The following is a 16487-nucleotide window of genomic DNA, read 5'->3' as shown; positions in this document are numbered from 1 at the left end:
AACACCCTTCTTAGAGCTTGTTCATTACAAAAACTGCAACAAAAAGTCCCAAATAAACTGGCTTTCAGGGTTCCCCTGAAGTGTTCCCTCTAGGCTCTGTTTCCTCAGGGTTCTCTCTCAGTTTGTATCTTTTCCTTATAGCAGGAGCCCCAGCTCTTCTCCTGGTTGCAATTTATCTCCCAAAGCTGATCCCACCTCATCCTCAGGGTCAGAGGGTTTGGCAGCTTTCTAATGCTGGTGTCTGCTCTCTGTTAATTCAGGGCACTGCAGAAGCCTTCTTACTCCCTTCAGTGTCTGAAGATATCTGCCCTGCTATGAAGGAGGAGGCCCCCTTCTCTCAGCTCGTTCCTTATTGACTGAGTGAGAAGAAAGCCTTGATCCACTCTCTCTGCAAGGCTCCAGGTCCCACAGGCCCTTAAAGATACAGTATCACGATCCCTTCTAAATGCTACTTCTTCTTGGGCTGTACTCCTGTATTCACCCTTTGCACATTATTGTAATAATCTTTGTATGAAGTATGCCTTCTGAGGTATCATTTGAAAACTCATAATTTGCTGGTCATTATTTTCCCAGTAAAATATGTGTGGCAACATTGTATGTAAAGTTATGAGACTCCACTGTATGGTGTTACTAAGACATTTTCCAAGTCTGGGGAGTGGCCAAACCAGTTCCTTAGAAACAAAAGGCAAGCTGACACCTCAGCCAGGTGTAAATAAGGTTAAATGGGTCTTCACTTGCTAAATGGCTGTTAATTGGCAGGAAAAGAGACAGGTGAAAAATCTACATCTTAAAAAGAAACAGCATGGGGTTCCCAGACACACAGACTTTTTGTCTCCTGAACCTCAGCTGGAGATGCATCTTGAAGAAGGCAAAGGACTATAGGAAGGAAGGGCTGATACTCCAAATCATTCCTCCCTTTCTGTCTGCCCATGGCATTCATGACACCTGAAGAACAAAGGAAGCAGCATTGGACTGAGGGAGGGATTCTGCCTGAAAGAATTCAGAGTAGCAGCCGTGTTAGTCTGTATCCGCAAAAAAAAGAACAGGAGTACTTGTGGCACCTTAGAGACTAACAAATTTATTAGAGCATAAGCTTTCGTGGACTACAGCCCACTTCTTCGGATGCATATAGAATGGAACCATTCTATATGCATCCGAAGAAGTGGGCTGTAGTCCACGAAAGCTTATGCTCTAATAAATTTGTTAGTCTCTAAGGTGCCACAAGTACTCCTGTTCTTCTTTTTGCCTGAAAGAAGTGCAGCCACTAGAGACTGCTGAAAAGTGGTGAGAGAGACCTTCCTTTGAATTCACGCTAGTTGGTTAAGTTAGGCATTAGTTGCATTTTACTTTATTTTTCTTGTAACCAATTCTGACTTATATGTCTCATTATTGGCATTCACTTAAAATCAATCTCTTTGTAGTTAATAAACTTGTTTTATTGTTTTATCTAAACTAGTGTGTTTGAACTGAAGTGTTTGAGAAACTCCATTTGGGATAACTATGTGTGCATATCATTTTATATTAATAAAATGATGGACTTTATATGGCCTTGTATTGTCCAGGAGAGAGCTGGGCAGTACAAGAGGTATTTTGGGGGAAAGTCTGGGACTGGAGTGTTCTGGTGTCACTATGCAGCAGTGTAATCCAAAAGTGGCTGGCTGCAACGCTCCCACATTATAGCTGGGAGTAACTTACATGCTGGAGGCTGTGTGTGAGCAGACCAGAGAGGTAGGTCTCATAGCAAAGCAGTGAGAGCTGAGTGACACAGCTGTTACTCCATCTTAGAGAGCTGAGTGACACAGCTGTTAATCGGTCCAGATTGTACCCTGGGCATGTCATACATCCCTTTCCTCTCTCCCCATATCTCCTCAGGCTTTGTGTATCAGACCACTCCAAACTCTTAAAAGAGCCATGCCAGGTAATGGGAAGGATTGAATAGTAAGCAGTACTGCCTGAAAAGGGCAGACTATCCATCACACCCACTCAACAAAACTGTGTTCCAGCCAAGAACATCCAACACCAAATTCCCTGGGTTGTGCAGTTAATGAATGCAGTAGACAGCACAATACAATGGCTACCCCTTACAACAAAGACCAGAAGTGACTCAACCTCTTCAGTCATAAGTATTACTCTTATGCAGCATTGCAATTCAGAATAGCTAACCATCAAGCGCTCATGTCAAAATATAATGAATTCAACATCTTTATTGAGTATTTGCCAGAGGAGCACCACAAGCAATTTAAGGCCATCATAAAGGAAGGACAACTCTTAGCAACTCTTAGCAAAAACATAATTACAGGCCTCCTTAGATTGGCCAGTACTGCAGCCTGATCCATTTCCACTGCAATTGTGATGTGATGACCATCTTGGTTTCAGTTGTCCAGCTTCCCCACGGAGTTGCAGAGTACTGTTGAAGACCTCCCTTTTGATGGTCTCAAGTTGTTTGGTTAGTCTACTGATGACTTACTTCATACTTTAAAAGATTCAAGGGCCACATTTAGATCTCTCAGGTTTTATGTACCTGCAAATAAAAAACAATGTAGCTCAGAGATCTCACCCCATTCATTTCTCTAGTTTACGAAGATCCTCTGAGCCTCCTGCCAAGAGCCCAGGGTACTCAAAAAGGAAACCACCAGCTAAAACAGCTAACTCATCCCAGCCATCCATTTCATTCAAACATCAGTTTTGATGGCTTAGTCAAGAATCTGGACCAACCATTGCACAAGAATCTACAGCTACACTATCCCAGCCTCCTTCCCCACTTTGGATACTGCCTCTCCCAATTTCAGCCTGCATGAGGGAAAATACTGTTTGATCAATGGCTCGATGTCTAGTTGGCAGCTGGTATTAAGTGGAGTGCCCCAAGGGTCGGTCCTGGGGCTGGTTTTGTTCAATATCTTCATTAATGATCTGGAGAATGGCATGGATTGCACCCTCAGCAAGTTTGCAGATTACACTAAACTGGGAGGAGTGGTAGATACGCTGGAGGGTAGGGATAGGATACAGAGGGACCTAGACAAATTAGAGGATTGGGCCAAAAGAAATCTGATGAGCTTCAACAAGGACAAGTGCAGAGTCCTGCACTTAGGACGGAAGAATCCCATGCACTGCTACAGATTAGGGACCGGGCGGCTAGGCAGCAGTTCTGCAGAAAAGGACTTGCAGAAAAGGGGTTACAGTGGATGAGAAGCTGGATATGAGTCAACAGTGTGCCCTTGTTGCAAGAAGGCTAACAGCATTTTGGGCTGTATAAGTAGGAGAATTGCAGCAGATCGAGGGATGTGAAAAATTGGGAAGAGTCCAGCGGAGGGCAACAAAAATGATTAGGGGGCTGGACCACATGACTTATGAGGAGAGGCTGAGGGAACTGGGATTGTTTAGTCTGCAGAAGAGAAGAATGAGGGGGGATTTGATAGCTGCTTTCAACTACCTGAAAGGGGATTTCAAAGAGGATGGATCTAGACTGTTCTCAGTGGTACCAGATGAGAGAACAAGGAGTAATGGTCTCAAGTTGCAGTGGGGGAGTTTAGGTTGGATATTAGGAAAAACTTTTTCACTAGGAGGGTGGTGAAGCACTGGAATGGGTTACTTAGGTAGGTGGTGGAATCTCCTTCCTTGGAGGTTTTTAAGGTCAGGCTTGACAAAGCCCTGGCTGGGATGATTTAGTTGGGGATTGGTCCTGCTTTGCGCAGGGGGTTTGACTAGATGACCTCCTGAGGTCCCTTCTAACCCTGATATTCTATGATTCTATATAGGCTCCTATTATCCCCCACCCCCTGTCCCAATTTTTCACATTTGCTGTCTGGTCACCCTAAGTAGTGGTGAAATGCCTCATAACCTTCTGAGAGTGTCACAGTAACCTCTTCTTCCAACCCTGCAGATGATCCAGGTGGGTGTCAATATGTTGCAACATGATGGAATTTCTGTCTTTGTAGTTTACTATATTAAAAATCTAGGCAACTGCATATAACAAACTATGTTAACGGAACATTATTAAGGCTGCAAAGTCAAGAACACCCAAGTTAGGAAATGCCAGAATTAAAGTTGTCTGTGCAATCTTAATTTGTCCCCCTTGTGGGTATGTATTAGGATTAGAGTTTGATTTACTTTCTATATTTTGATATGTGGTGTTGACAATTTTTGTTAACAGTTCTAAAGCTTTAACATTTTGAATCTCAGCATCTACTATCATTAAATAATTGTTGTCTGACCTCTGCCCCATAATTTCCTGCAACTGTGTAAATTTAAATTGATAAAAATAAAAAAATGCTAACAAATAAACATCAACATTACCCATCAAAATTATTAGAAAAAAAATTAATTCTACCGAGCCTAATTATGATTCAGTACGTAATTACATGATCATATTGTTTTGCTCAAAGTACACAGAATAACCTGGTTTGGGATTGTAGTGAGGGAGGGTGGCCTCCCTCTGAGCCTGAGGGATCATTACACTCTCCCTGGTGAGTAAAACCAAGCTAGCCCTGCCCCCGCCCCCAAGCAGAGTTGAGGGACAGGAAATATAAGAGGCTGACCCTTCAGCTTAATTTGACGAGAGCCAGTAAAGGAGGCAGATGTCTCTACCCTGCTGCAGGACTCTGGACCAGACCCCAAGCTATATCGTCTCCTGTCCCTGGAAGTGGAGAGGAGCTGCTGGGACTACTGTCTGCCACTTTACCTTGAGGAGATGGAGTACCTGCAGACTATGGAGCCACACCAATGGACTGGGGTAGCCCAGGGGAACCAGACATTAGTCAGGTTGTGCTGTTGCCTTCTGAGTCAGCATGTTTTGGCAGGATCCCTGCTGACCCAGTGGTGGGGTCTCCCACCACTGTTAGGGCCCTGGGCTGGAACCTGGTGAAGTAGGGTGGACCCGGGTCCTCCTACCCCCCCACTGTTGCCAACCCCAACGCTTGGGTGATGGCTGGAAGGCCTGTGCCTTGTTTGTGGCTTGCCCCAAGGCTGCAACGCCCATAGACTGTGTTTGCTGTCTGCCTTAGTCAGGAGGCTAGCCAAAAGATGGCTTAATTGCTTGTTGCTCTGCCCTGCTCAGAAGGCCAGAGCCACTGACAATGATTGCTGTCTGCCTTAGCCAGAAGGCTCGGGCTAAAGACTGCTTATTGTGCTGTCCCACGCAGGGAGTCAGAGCCTAGACTATATTTACTGCCTGCCTTAGCCAGAAGGCTTGAGCCCAAAGACTCCTTATTGCTTTGACCTGCCCAGTAGGTCTGAGCCCAGACTGTGATTATTGTCTGCCCCCGCCAGGCGGCTTGGGCCAGACACTGCTAATTAGTTTCTGTTTATTGCCTGATACAGTGAATCAGAGTGGCCTCCCTCTGAGTAGAGTCCTGCAAATCTTCAGATATCTGCTTTATTTCTTCTGACCCAGTGGCAGATTAATCATGGGCCCATTTGGGGGCTCCCAGGAGCTCTGTGGAGAGACCCAGCCCCTCCACCTGTCCTAGGCAGGGGCTAGGGTGCCCGAGAGCAGCTCCCGGCCTGTGTCCCTGCCCCCTGGGGTAGATAGAGAGTCCGGGGGCTCTGGGGTGGCAGAATGGGTGGAAGGTGCCCTCCTACTTTTTAACAAAAGAAACCTGGCTTAGGGGCGGGTGAGAGCAGGGGGTGCCACATCATCAGCTGCGTGTGTGGCTGCAGCTCCCAGCCCCAGCTCTGCAGGCAGCAGATGAATCCCATTATGGGCAGAGGAAGCCTGCTCAGGGGAAAAGGGGGTTGCAGTGTCAGGAGATGGGGAGGGGATGGACGTAGTTTGGAGATGAGTAGTGGGTTGTACGTTTGGGGTCATGTGCCATTTCCCTCCCCCACCCCGATTTCTGCAAGCCCTGAGCTGCTCTGTTCAGCCTTTGCGGGGAGGGGGAAGAGAGAATGGGGGAAGGAAAGTGGGGTAGGCTGGAAGAGGCAGTGGGAAAGGGGGATGGGATAGGGCAGGGGGTACGAGGAAGGGGTGGGAGTGGGGGATTGGGAAAGAGACAGTGGGGAAGGGATATGGTAGGGGTAGGGAGTTGGGTGAGGGGAATCAGGGAATGTGGGGCAGATGAGGTGTAAGGTAGAGGGGAGGGGAAGGGGATGGGATGGGGAAGAGACTAGGGGAAGGGGGAAGAGGCATGGGATGGAGAAGGGAGAAGAGAAGGAGAACGGGCATGGGGTGGGGAGAGGAAGGGATAAGGATGGGGAGAGGAAAGGGTAGGGGAAGGCACTGTGCATCTGAATTGCCTGAGTAGCCAGCAGCAGCCCCTCTCCCCCATTATGTTGTCCCCCACAGCACTGGCAGCCCAGGTACCACTCCAGGTGGGTGGAGAGAGCCAGTGAGCCAGGGGAACTGTCTTCAGCACACACATGCTGTCCCCCCCCAAACATATCAGTCAAACTATACTTATGGGGGGGGGGGGGAACACACCTGCCCCCAGGGGCCCACCTTGGCTCTCGCTGCACCAGCATTTACATCTGTGGCTTATCCGAGCCCTCTACCAGCAGACTCTGGTGCCCACAGTGCCCGGGCCACTTGGCAACTCACTCCTCAGCACTGCTGGAAGGGGGGGGGGGGCTGCTCCCAGACACCTGCTTTCTTGTTCTGCTCCGGGCACTGTTGGGGCTGCAGCTCCTTCGGGCTATTCTCCATGTGGCAGCTGGGACGGGACTTCGCAACTTTTGGCTGCAGATTGCAGAAGCTGTGGTGCTAAGCGCAGGGGCCAGAGCGCAGCAACCCGATCCTGGGGCTCCAATTGCCTTTGCTCTGCCTCCCCCTGTGCCCGCCAACATGGTGCACTGTTGCACAGAGCCTGGTATCCCCCAGAACACCTTCCCCAGAGCCTGGTATCCCCCCACCCCAGGGGAATACCTTCTCTACAGTCTGGGATCCCCCTGCCCCAGAGGATACATCCTCTACAGACTGGGATCTCCTGGACATAGCCAGTCCCCAATCCAGGATCCCCCCATCCCATGGGGACACATCTAGGGCCCCCCACTCCCCTGGGCCTCCTCCCTTCCTGGGACACCTCCCTGTCACAGTTTAAACTGCCTGCACGAAGCCAAGCATATCTGCACACCACCCCATGTACATCCTCTCTCCAGAGCCCAGGGTAAAACATCCTTCTCCCTCCACCCTCTGGTGAAACAGACCCCTTTCCCCAAGATCGTGGTGCTGAGGTTCCCCCTTGGCTGGGGCTGGCGTGTGGCTCTCACACTGCTGGGAAGGGGACTCCTGAGACTATTACCTTGCTCTGCACAAACCAATACTCTGAGTAACAGGACAAAATTAAGAGGAGGAAATGCAAAGCTATCAGGGGAAATCTTCCTGGCAGTGCAATTTCTGTTTTAAGTTGTGGAACAATCTCCCAGGGGAAGGGCTGGAAATCCCCAGGCTTGGAATTTTTAAAAGGAGACAAAACACGCTGCAAGGAGCAGCCCTGCATTTGCTGGGAGAGAAACCGAGATGGGATGATCACAGAGGGGTTTTTTTGGTCCTCTAATTTCTATAATTCCATCCCACTATTCTGGGAGTACAAATTCTGGTACTAAAGACCTGGTGCCTGGATCCCATTGCTCTGGGATTGTGAGTTAGCATCCTGACATGCAACTCCTACAAGGCCAGTAGTGTAGCTCCTGCTGTTAGTACAGCTGTTTGCAAGTGCCCTTGTGTTTAGCTGAACCCTCTTACAGATTGAGTGCATCCCCACTATATTGTGAGCAGGCATTCTGCCACTGCTATCCTGCAGCGTGGATCCCAGTGTGCTTGTACTGTGAATTTTTGGCACTCACCCCTACTATATGTATTTCATTGTGCTGGTATTGCTCGTGCCCTGGCGTAATGACATTATGGTAGAAATATGAATTCTGAAAATAGAGCCCTAGTGTGATGATCACTCTGGGCTGTTACTCTGAATCCTCCCTTTTTGTATGCAGTAGCGTTGTAACCCTATTGGTCCCAGGACATTAGAGAGACCAGGTGGGTGAGCTAATATCTTTTACTGGACCAATTTCTGTTGGTGAGAGAGACAAGCTTACAAGCTTATGCAGAGTTGTTCTTCAGGTCTGTAAACTCAAAAGATTGTCTCTCTCACCAACAGAAGCCGGTCCAATAAAAGATATTACATCACCCACCTTCTCTCTCTAATGTAAATTTGTCATTATGGCCCTGTTGGGTGCATCCTAATATACTGAGAGCATGAATCTTGGCCAGTAGTGTCAATCTTAATGCTAATAGCCTGCTGTTTAGATGTTACTCCACTCTGAGCATGAGAGTTTTAATTTTGGCATGTGTATCCTGATGCCAATCCATGAAGGCAGTGGAGTTTGGAAATAAGGTGAACACAGAGCCAGCCTTACGGGTGGGTGTTATGGTCGAGGCAAGGAACAGAGTGGGCCTGGGGTGCAAGACCATGGACGGGAGCTCTGGGCAATAGGGATGGGGGAGGCAGTGGAGCCCAGGGTGATGAGGAAGTATTCCTCTGCCACTTTGGTCTGGGCCTGCCCCCCTTTTAAAAAAGCTCCACAACTCTTGGGCTCCCTCCAGCAATCTGTCTCCCTGGCTGGCTGCCACTGCTCTTACCACTGCCCAGCTCTGGCTTCTGGTCTAGCCAGAGGGGGAGAGGAGGAGCAGGGCCTCATGGTGAGGCAGATGTGGGGGGCCCAAAAGTTCTTTGTGCCCAGGGCCCCAATAAATCTTAATCCACCTCTTTGCTGACCATTTTTGCAGATTGGATGCAGATACAAATGTTGTATCTATGCAGAGCTCTGCCTCTGAGCCTGAAATGAAGGGACGAGTACAGGATAAATCAGGTTGTGTAGTAAAGGGGGTTGCTGTCTGTAGGACCCTGGCCTTATTTGTTGCAGAAGTTGGACGGTGGGTATTGAATGAAGCAGGAGACTGCAGGAAGAGAAAAGACAGTCTCATGGTTAAGGCAGTTGAATGTTGCCCTGGGTAATTAAATTCTATCCCAGCCTCTGCCAGAGTTCCTGTGTGACACTAGGTAAGTGGTTTAAAACAAACTTTTCATAGGTCACTAATTTTGTGTTCCTCATTTTTTGGGTGTCCAGCTTGATTCCCTGGAATCTGACTTGCAAAAGTGCTGAGTATTGACAGCTGCAACTGAAGTCAATGAGAGCTGTACTTCAAACAAAAAGGGCTGTATAACACTCAATACTCTGAAAAATCAGGTCTGAGGCATCTCAAATTGGGCATGCAAAATTAGTGGAAACTTTTGACTTTATTGTATGCCTCAGCTCCCAATCCCTCGCCTCAAGTTATTAAGATACATTTATGTTTGTGGAGTATTCAGAGACTAATGATGAGTGCCATGGAAAAGATGAGTATATTAATCCGTTTTCAGAGCTGGGTTTGAACAGTATGCAGTAAATAAGGCATGGGGCCAACACATTGAAAAATGAAAATAAACAAAATATTGAATATTCATTTAATGAGCTATCCTGTGTACTGAATGAGGTGGTCGTCCTGTGGAAAAAATAGCATGTGATCATGTGATTAATGACTATCATAATGCATATACACAAGGGGGCTGACTTAAGGTTGCACATGCAATGTTAAATCTGGAATTTTCTAATTTTTCAGTGCTTGACTTTGCAACCTTACTAGTATTCTTTTAACATTTTTATCTGTGTGTGTGTGTGTGTATATATATATCAAAACATTTTCTTTTAATGGATGCTCTTAAAAGAAAAATATCAGTTTTATTTATTTATATATATATATTTTTCTTTTAAGAGCATCCATTAAAAGAAAATGTTTTGATACAGAAATAAAGTTAACAATAGTACATAATACTCGATGGGTCTGAGCTATGATTATGTTGTGATTAAATATTTATTTATAGTTGATGAATATATGTTAGTATGTTGAGGGGCTCTACAGAAACCCAAAGTTAGATAAGGGTGGGTATGATATCCAGGCCTATTTATTTTCTTGCTTTTTAGTACCTGGGTTGAAATCCTGGCCCCAAAGAAATCTGTGGCAAAACTTCCATTGACTTCAGTGGAACTAGGATTTCAACCTTGGTTTTTTAAATGTTGTAATAGGTAACTTATGTTGCCACTTAGGAACCTTACCAGGTTTTTGAAACAATAAATAAAACTGATCTCATATTAAGTGACAAAACTACATGAGTTATTTTTTTCTTATACTTGATTGCTTTTGAAATATTAACACAAGTTACCATATAGAAAATAATTTCAGTTTTTCCAAATATGTCATATATTAAGGCATTATCTAAATACAGTAAAAGCTGTGTTATCTGGCATTTTACCAACCGGAAAGCTCTAGAAACCAGCGTTTCTGATATCCATTAAAAGTCCAGTTGGTGTGAGACAAGTAGGCTCCCCACCTGGCTCTGCGTGGCTCCCCGGAAGCAGTGACATGTCCCTGCTGCTCCTAGGTGGAGGAATGGCCATGGGGCCTCTGTGTGCTGCCCCCCCTCCGCAGCTCCCATTGACTGGGAACTGCAGCCAATGGGAGCTGCAGGGACGGCGCCTGCGGGCAAAGGCAGCACGCAGAGCCACCTGAGGTGAGTGCTGCCTGTATCCGGCACCCTGAAACCCTCCCGCACCCCAACCCCATATTCCTCCCAGAACCTGCACCCTAGCCCTGGGCCCCCACCCATACCCAAACTAGTATAACTCTGAGGTAACCGGAATTTCTGACTAACCGGCACCTCCTATTTCCCCAACATTCTGGATAACAAAGCGTTTACTGTAAATGCTGCAGATATAACCCTGTCATACATCATACACCATCTCATTTAGGTGTAATAATTATAATAGTTCTTGTAGAAAGAGCCTTAGAATTCCAAAGATTGCATTGGAGGAAAAGTATCACATAATACTCCAGAGATTTTGACCTCATTAAATTTTAGGGGGGAAATATATATACAGCACTCTAAGAATTGACTAGCGGTAGAGTCTAAACTCAGTGGGTAAAAACAAAACTTCCCTACCATACAGAAAACTTAATACATTAGAACACAAAGTTTAATTTGTAAATTCTACCAAACATATCCACAGCATACTTCTTCCCCCTAGCCAAAATCAATTGAAGTCAATGGGAGTTTAAAGCAGTAAGTCCCTTTGTTTAATGTTTATAGATAGCCTTTTTGTCAGTGTTGGATTAAATGTGGGGGGAAGGGGAGAAAATAAATTAAAAGCATCTTCCAGTGACATAAGCCTCATGAAGAATTAACTAGGATAAGCACTTATTCTAGTTGGTGCACTGACAAGCTGAACAATGCAGACAAAAATAATAATTAAAACATAGCTTCATGCTGAGATGAAACTTTCAAGAGTCTCAACTGTGTTGAGCTTATGATTTTTCCATTTTTGTGTTTGCGAGCATAATTATGTCCCAGAGGCAGCAGGAGCTGGTGCTTGTCATTCCCCATTTCCCCCCTCCGAAAGGAGATTAATTTCTTTACACAGAAATCCAAAAGTTGATGCCAGAGCAATAATAATAATAATAATAATAATGTAAACAAGCCTTTTATTCTTTTAATCTGGAATGCATAATTTAATGGCAGAGTAATATAAATAATGAAAATACCACATATACTTTAGATAATTAAGGGTAAACTGAAAAGTAACATTTAATGTAGTATTGATTGACTGTATCAACAAATGACGGCAGACATCTGTATGGATGATAGCATTTAGAAAAATGCTATAAAGTACATCAGTACAGAAGTAGTGGGGGTGGAATGGAGTAGACTTGATGGCTCAGAAAACTGGTAATGGAATATAGAGCCTTTCACCCCTAGATCACCGATTCAAATTGGCCCAGGTCAATAGGGACTGAAAGTCATTACCATCTGATGGCTCTTCAGTGGCTTGCATGAAATGAGTTGGTCCCTGTATGGCTCCCAATGGACAGGTGTTCATATCACAAAACCATCATCTATCACGACTGACACCCTGTTGGGACTCTGAGCAAAGGATAGGAAATGAAAGGGCATGGAGTCAGAATTATCTTTACCCTCCAGATCAGGAGTGAGAAACATTGGTGGATTGGGGTGGTGTAGAGAAACTTGTTCTGTAATTGTCTATACTGTACATGTTCCATTCACATAGGATTTCAGTTTCTAGGCCTATCAATATAGAATTTTTCATCATCACTTAAAAAATTCCCCCACTGCCAACCCACCCTTAAAAACAAAAGTAAAAAAGCACAAGGATTTAAATAGTGATGATAATTATATTGTTAGGGAGTTAGGATAACATGTATTTTTAATTAAAGAGTATCAACCTACAGGTACTTTATCTTATTCCTAATCAGGACTGTAGATGTGTGTTTTAAAACAGATTTGACCTCTGACAATTTACTGAGATGAAGTACAAATTATGGATTTCTTCAGTAACAAATCTGAAAATTTAAAAGCTATTTCTGGTATAGTCACATACTTAATGGGCATGACCTCAAACTGATGTATGGTGTGAAACTCAATGACAATACTTCTTGCCCTTTTATAAACTAATACAGTATTGATATGGTATCAGTGTGGGATACGTTTTCAGAAATGGTGTCTGTTAAGCGTTAAGAGACAGAATTTGGACCACTTCAGTTTCCCCTGGACACACAGATTCCCACCAGTCTGCTTGGCATTCTGCAAAATACAGGAAGCCACCCAATGCTACTCTTCTCATCTGAAAATCTTAAACTTCTGAACCTTTTACTATTATAGGTGCCTGTTTCACAGGAGAACCTGGACAATAGAAACAAATAATGTTTCCTTAGAAGGACTTGGGCCTGTATAAGGAAAGAGAAGTTGAAGATAGTGGAAAAAATTGTCAATGGGTAATGTAAGTCCCTTCCAGTGGAGATATGATGCAGATGTGGTAAGTTAAAAGCAAATCTTTATTTTGAAGCTGCTGGGAACACACAAAGTTTGTTTCCACTGGGGAAAAAATGACCCACTGGTTATAGGTGCTTAACTCAATTTAGCTGCATGTTCAGACAAGGACAAATTGTGTTCAGCACCATTTCAGATCACTCAGAACCATGCATCAAGGTGCCTGGGTTCAGCTACCCATATGTGCTTATTTTCTACTATGTGTTTCAGTGCTTACAAAATCAAGTAAACATGCAGTATATGTGAATGATTCCATGTACTGTACATACATACTGTATTTGTATGTGCAATTGCACAAACATTCTCTGGTTTAACTGAATCTCAAATATTCAAATATTTTTAGTTTACATGTGCACTCATGGTTCTTTATCAATTAAGGATATTAAATGGAAAACAAGTTAATGAAATATTGTAAATATACATAAGTTATGAAATTTATTCATAGCGCCACCAGCAGATTCATAGATTCGAAGGTCAGAAGGGAACCACTGTGATCATCTAGTCTGACCTCCTGTACAGTACATAGACCTTTCCCAGAATAAAAGATGTAATTGAGATACATTGAACATATACAGTAAAGTGTAAACGAAACTTAACAGCATATTAAGTGAACTACCTATGTTCAAAGAAGCCAGTTATTGTTGGCATGGGAATTGTAAACAGAAAAGGCATATAGTGGTCTCCACAGAGGTAAATAAATCAACATCACTTAAAAATCAAGATTGAATGTCCTTCTAAAAAAGATGCACTCTAATTCAACCACAAGTTACTGAACTTGCTGCAGGATTTACTGGGGGGAAATTCTATGGTTTGTGCAATACAGGAGAGCAGACCAGATAATCACAATGGTTCCTTCTGGTCTTAGAATCTCAGTTTTAAAACCTTGATTTTCAGTCTCCACACAGAAGTATAGGTTGATGTACGGAGTGGTAGCACTGAATTATGAGTTGACTGAACTGTGTATTTGTTTTTAAATAACTGGTGGAGTGCTCAGAGCCTGAGTGTGGGTGCTCTTTATTGTTTTATGTCAAAGCAAAACAAAGGGTAGGTCAACACTTACCTCCGGGTCCGGAGGTAAGCAATCGATCTTCTAGGATCGATTTATCGTGTCTTGTCTAGACGCGATAAATCGATCCCGGAAGTGCTCGCCGTCGACACCGGTACTCCAGCTCGGCGAGAGGAGTACGCAGCATCGACGGGGGAGTCTGCCTGCCGCGTCTGGACCCGCGGTAAGTTCGAACTAAGGTACTTCGAATTCAGCTACGTTAATAACATAGCTGAATTTGCGTACCTTAGTTCGAAATGGGGGGTTAGTGTGGACCAGGCCAAATATATGTTTGAAAAAGACCTAGCACTATTGGCACTATGCCAATAAAAAAAGTAACAGGCGTAACTGTGACAGATTCCTAATTTGTGTTGCCAGGATCTCAACTAACATGCCAGTGAAATAGGCTTTTTGATCATGTTGACCTGTTTGGGGGGGAAATGGAGAAGGTTGTATTTATAGTTCTATCCAGTTTATATAGTAAACATAACAGATACATACCTGCCACCACCAGAAAGCTATAAATAAGGATGTTAGCAAAGAAAAATATGGATGACTTTTAACTACACTGGACACCAAGAACAGTTTAAAAAATAGGGATGATCCCTCGTAAGCAGGCAGAGTTGGCAGGTAGGCGAGCACTGCATAGCCAGCTAGCTACAAGGTACCTTACAACTAGAATAAAGTACAAAGCACTGACCCATCTAATTCACGAAGAGGCCACATTTTCCACGGGGCTCGGAACTGGCCCCTGCGAAGCGAGCGAGCGCAGCTGCTGGTGGGGAGCCCGCACCTGGCCTGCAGGTGCACGTTCAGCGGGAGGGCCCTGAGAGGCCTCCTCGCTGAGCACCCAACAGGCCGGATGGGGGGCTGGGTTCCCCAAGGGGACACAGGAGCCCGCACCTCCCGCCTAGCTCTGCGGCTGGGCCGTGGGCGCTGGAGTCCGCCACCGCCAGGCTGCCCTCGCAGGCGGCGGTGGGGCTGTCCCGAGCTGTGCGCGGAGCGGCTAGGCTCGCCCGTCGCTGCAGTGGGAGGCCCTACCCCGAGAAGCCCGCCCAGCGGCGGCAGGAGGAGGCGGAGCTCGCCCTCTCAGCCCAGGAGGTACGAGCCGCTGCTGACGTTGTTGGGGTGGGGGAGGGAGCGCTCCGGCCCAGCCGCAGCCGTTGTCACTGCGCTTCCCCCAGGGCCGTTGCCTCACCTGGCGGACTCGACCCAGCGAGTCCCGCCGCCGTTAGCGGATCATCGCACGAGCGTGGCCAGGGCCATCGGTGGCTCGCCCTCTTCCACCTTTGCCTTCTCTTCATTGGTCGAGCAGAACCTCTCGTCTCCTCGATTGGTCCAGGTGCGCTGCCAATCTAGGCGAAGTGACGTTCCCCGGCTCCCTGCTCGGGGAGGCCATTTTGGTTGCGGGCAGGAAAGCCCCTGGGGGGAAATGGTGCCAGTTAGGGGGTGGTGCGTGGAGTGCCCGGAACGGATCGGGTCCAGGCTGCCTGGCGGTGCAGCGCGCCCATCCGCTCCACTTGCGTCACCCTAACCCCGCGGCCTTCACCCGGCCAGTCTCTGTACACTCGCACCCCGCCCTCACCGTAACTCCCTCCGGCAGGGGCCCCGGCGGCTCAGCCCTGGAGGCAGCAGGTGTGGGCGCTGCCTTGCGCGGGGCCGTCCCCGCTGCTCGCGGCTCTCCGCGGTCGGGCTCTGGAGCTGTAGCGACTGGGGCCTTTAGGGGCTGCAGCAGTGGCTGATGCTTACAAAGCATTAGCTGCCGCTCCTCAAAGGGGATCGTTGGCAGAGTCACTTCACCTCCCCCAAACATACTAGGCCCTGCGGGGTGGGGGGGGGGTTGTTCCCAAAAGACGCTCCTTGGCAGACGCTGGGGTTGGCATGATTGCGTTGATCTTGAATCAGTACAATTTACCCTCCTAGGAGGACGTGGTTTGTGCCTACGTGGAGCCCTCAGAGAGATAACACCGCCCCAGGTCAGTATTTTAAACATGAACACAGGGAAGATGAGGAACAAGGCTCGCTTTTGCAAATGATCATTCTGCTGGGAGTTATTCTGCATTTCTGGGAAATGGCCATTGTTCCCCTATATCCTTGTTCCTTACCAAATAGTGAATTCTCTTAGCGTTTAGATTTATTAACGAGAGCCTGCTCAGTAGAAACAAAGCCACTCAAAATTAGACTTTAAATCGTCTTAAATAACTATTTTGCTGCTGAAAACCGAAAACTTCAAAAATTTAAAGTGCTTTAAGGATATAGTGCTTTGAGAAATATTGTTTTTATTTAAATGGAGAATACTACCGAAACTGGTAATATATCTCCCAGCGGAAGTAAGTTTGTTTATTTTCATGGAGTTCAATATTAAATACTACTATCCATGAACTGCTTGTGATGGGAGCAGCCCAGGTGTCAAATCATGAATTCATTTATCACATTTCATGTATTGTTTTTTAGCTGCTTCACAGCTCTGGTTGCAAAACTGATGGTGGCAAATTGTAACTTGAAGCCAGATGTATACCTTTATACAACATCCTGAGTGAGGTTAGTGCTTATTGAAAATAAGGGACTAATAATAT

The 16487-nt window shown here is 46.0% G+C and overlaps 1 protein-coding gene and 1 long non-coding RNA gene across 5 annotated transcripts in view; one reads left to right on the top strand and one right to left on the bottom strand.

Moving 5' to 3' along the window:
- Positions 1 to 2186: 2186 nt before the first annotated feature.
- Positions 2187 to 14747, bottom strand: LOC112059517 (uncharacterized). Its single transcript, XR_002888837.2, has 2 exons — positions 14612 to 14747; positions 2187 to 2521 (listed from the first exon to the last, which is right to left on the bottom strand). It is a non-coding gene; the product is annotated as an uncharacterized LOC112059517 (long non-coding RNA).
- A 26-nt stretch (positions 14748 to 14773) lies between these two features.
- The window catches only part of TRIQK (triple QxxK/R motif containing), an 81361-nt gene continuing 79647 nt past the window's right edge, over positions 14774 to 16487 (top strand). For 2 of the 4 annotated variants that reach the window (XM_042845125.2, XM_065585903.1), the window contains exons 1-2: positions 14774 to 15012; positions 15835 to 15887. In XM_042845125.2, coding sequence (XP_042701059.1) covers positions 14774 to 15012; positions 15835 to 15887 — 292 coding nt within the window. Of the gene's footprint in view, positions 15013 to 15169; positions 15254 to 15480; positions 15547 to 15834; positions 15888 to 16487 lie in introns of those variants that run through there. The other 2 variants (XM_065585904.1, XM_065585905.1) reach the window with 2 other exon arrangements.

This window comes from Chrysemys picta, chromosome 2 (assembly GCF_011386835.1).
Source record: "Chrysemys picta bellii isolate R12L10 chromosome 2, ASM1138683v2, whole genome shotgun sequence".
Lineage (NCBI taxonomy): Eukaryota > Metazoa > Chordata > Testudines > Emydidae > Chrysemys > Chrysemys picta.
This window is presented reverse-complemented; position numbering and strand designations above follow the sequence as displayed.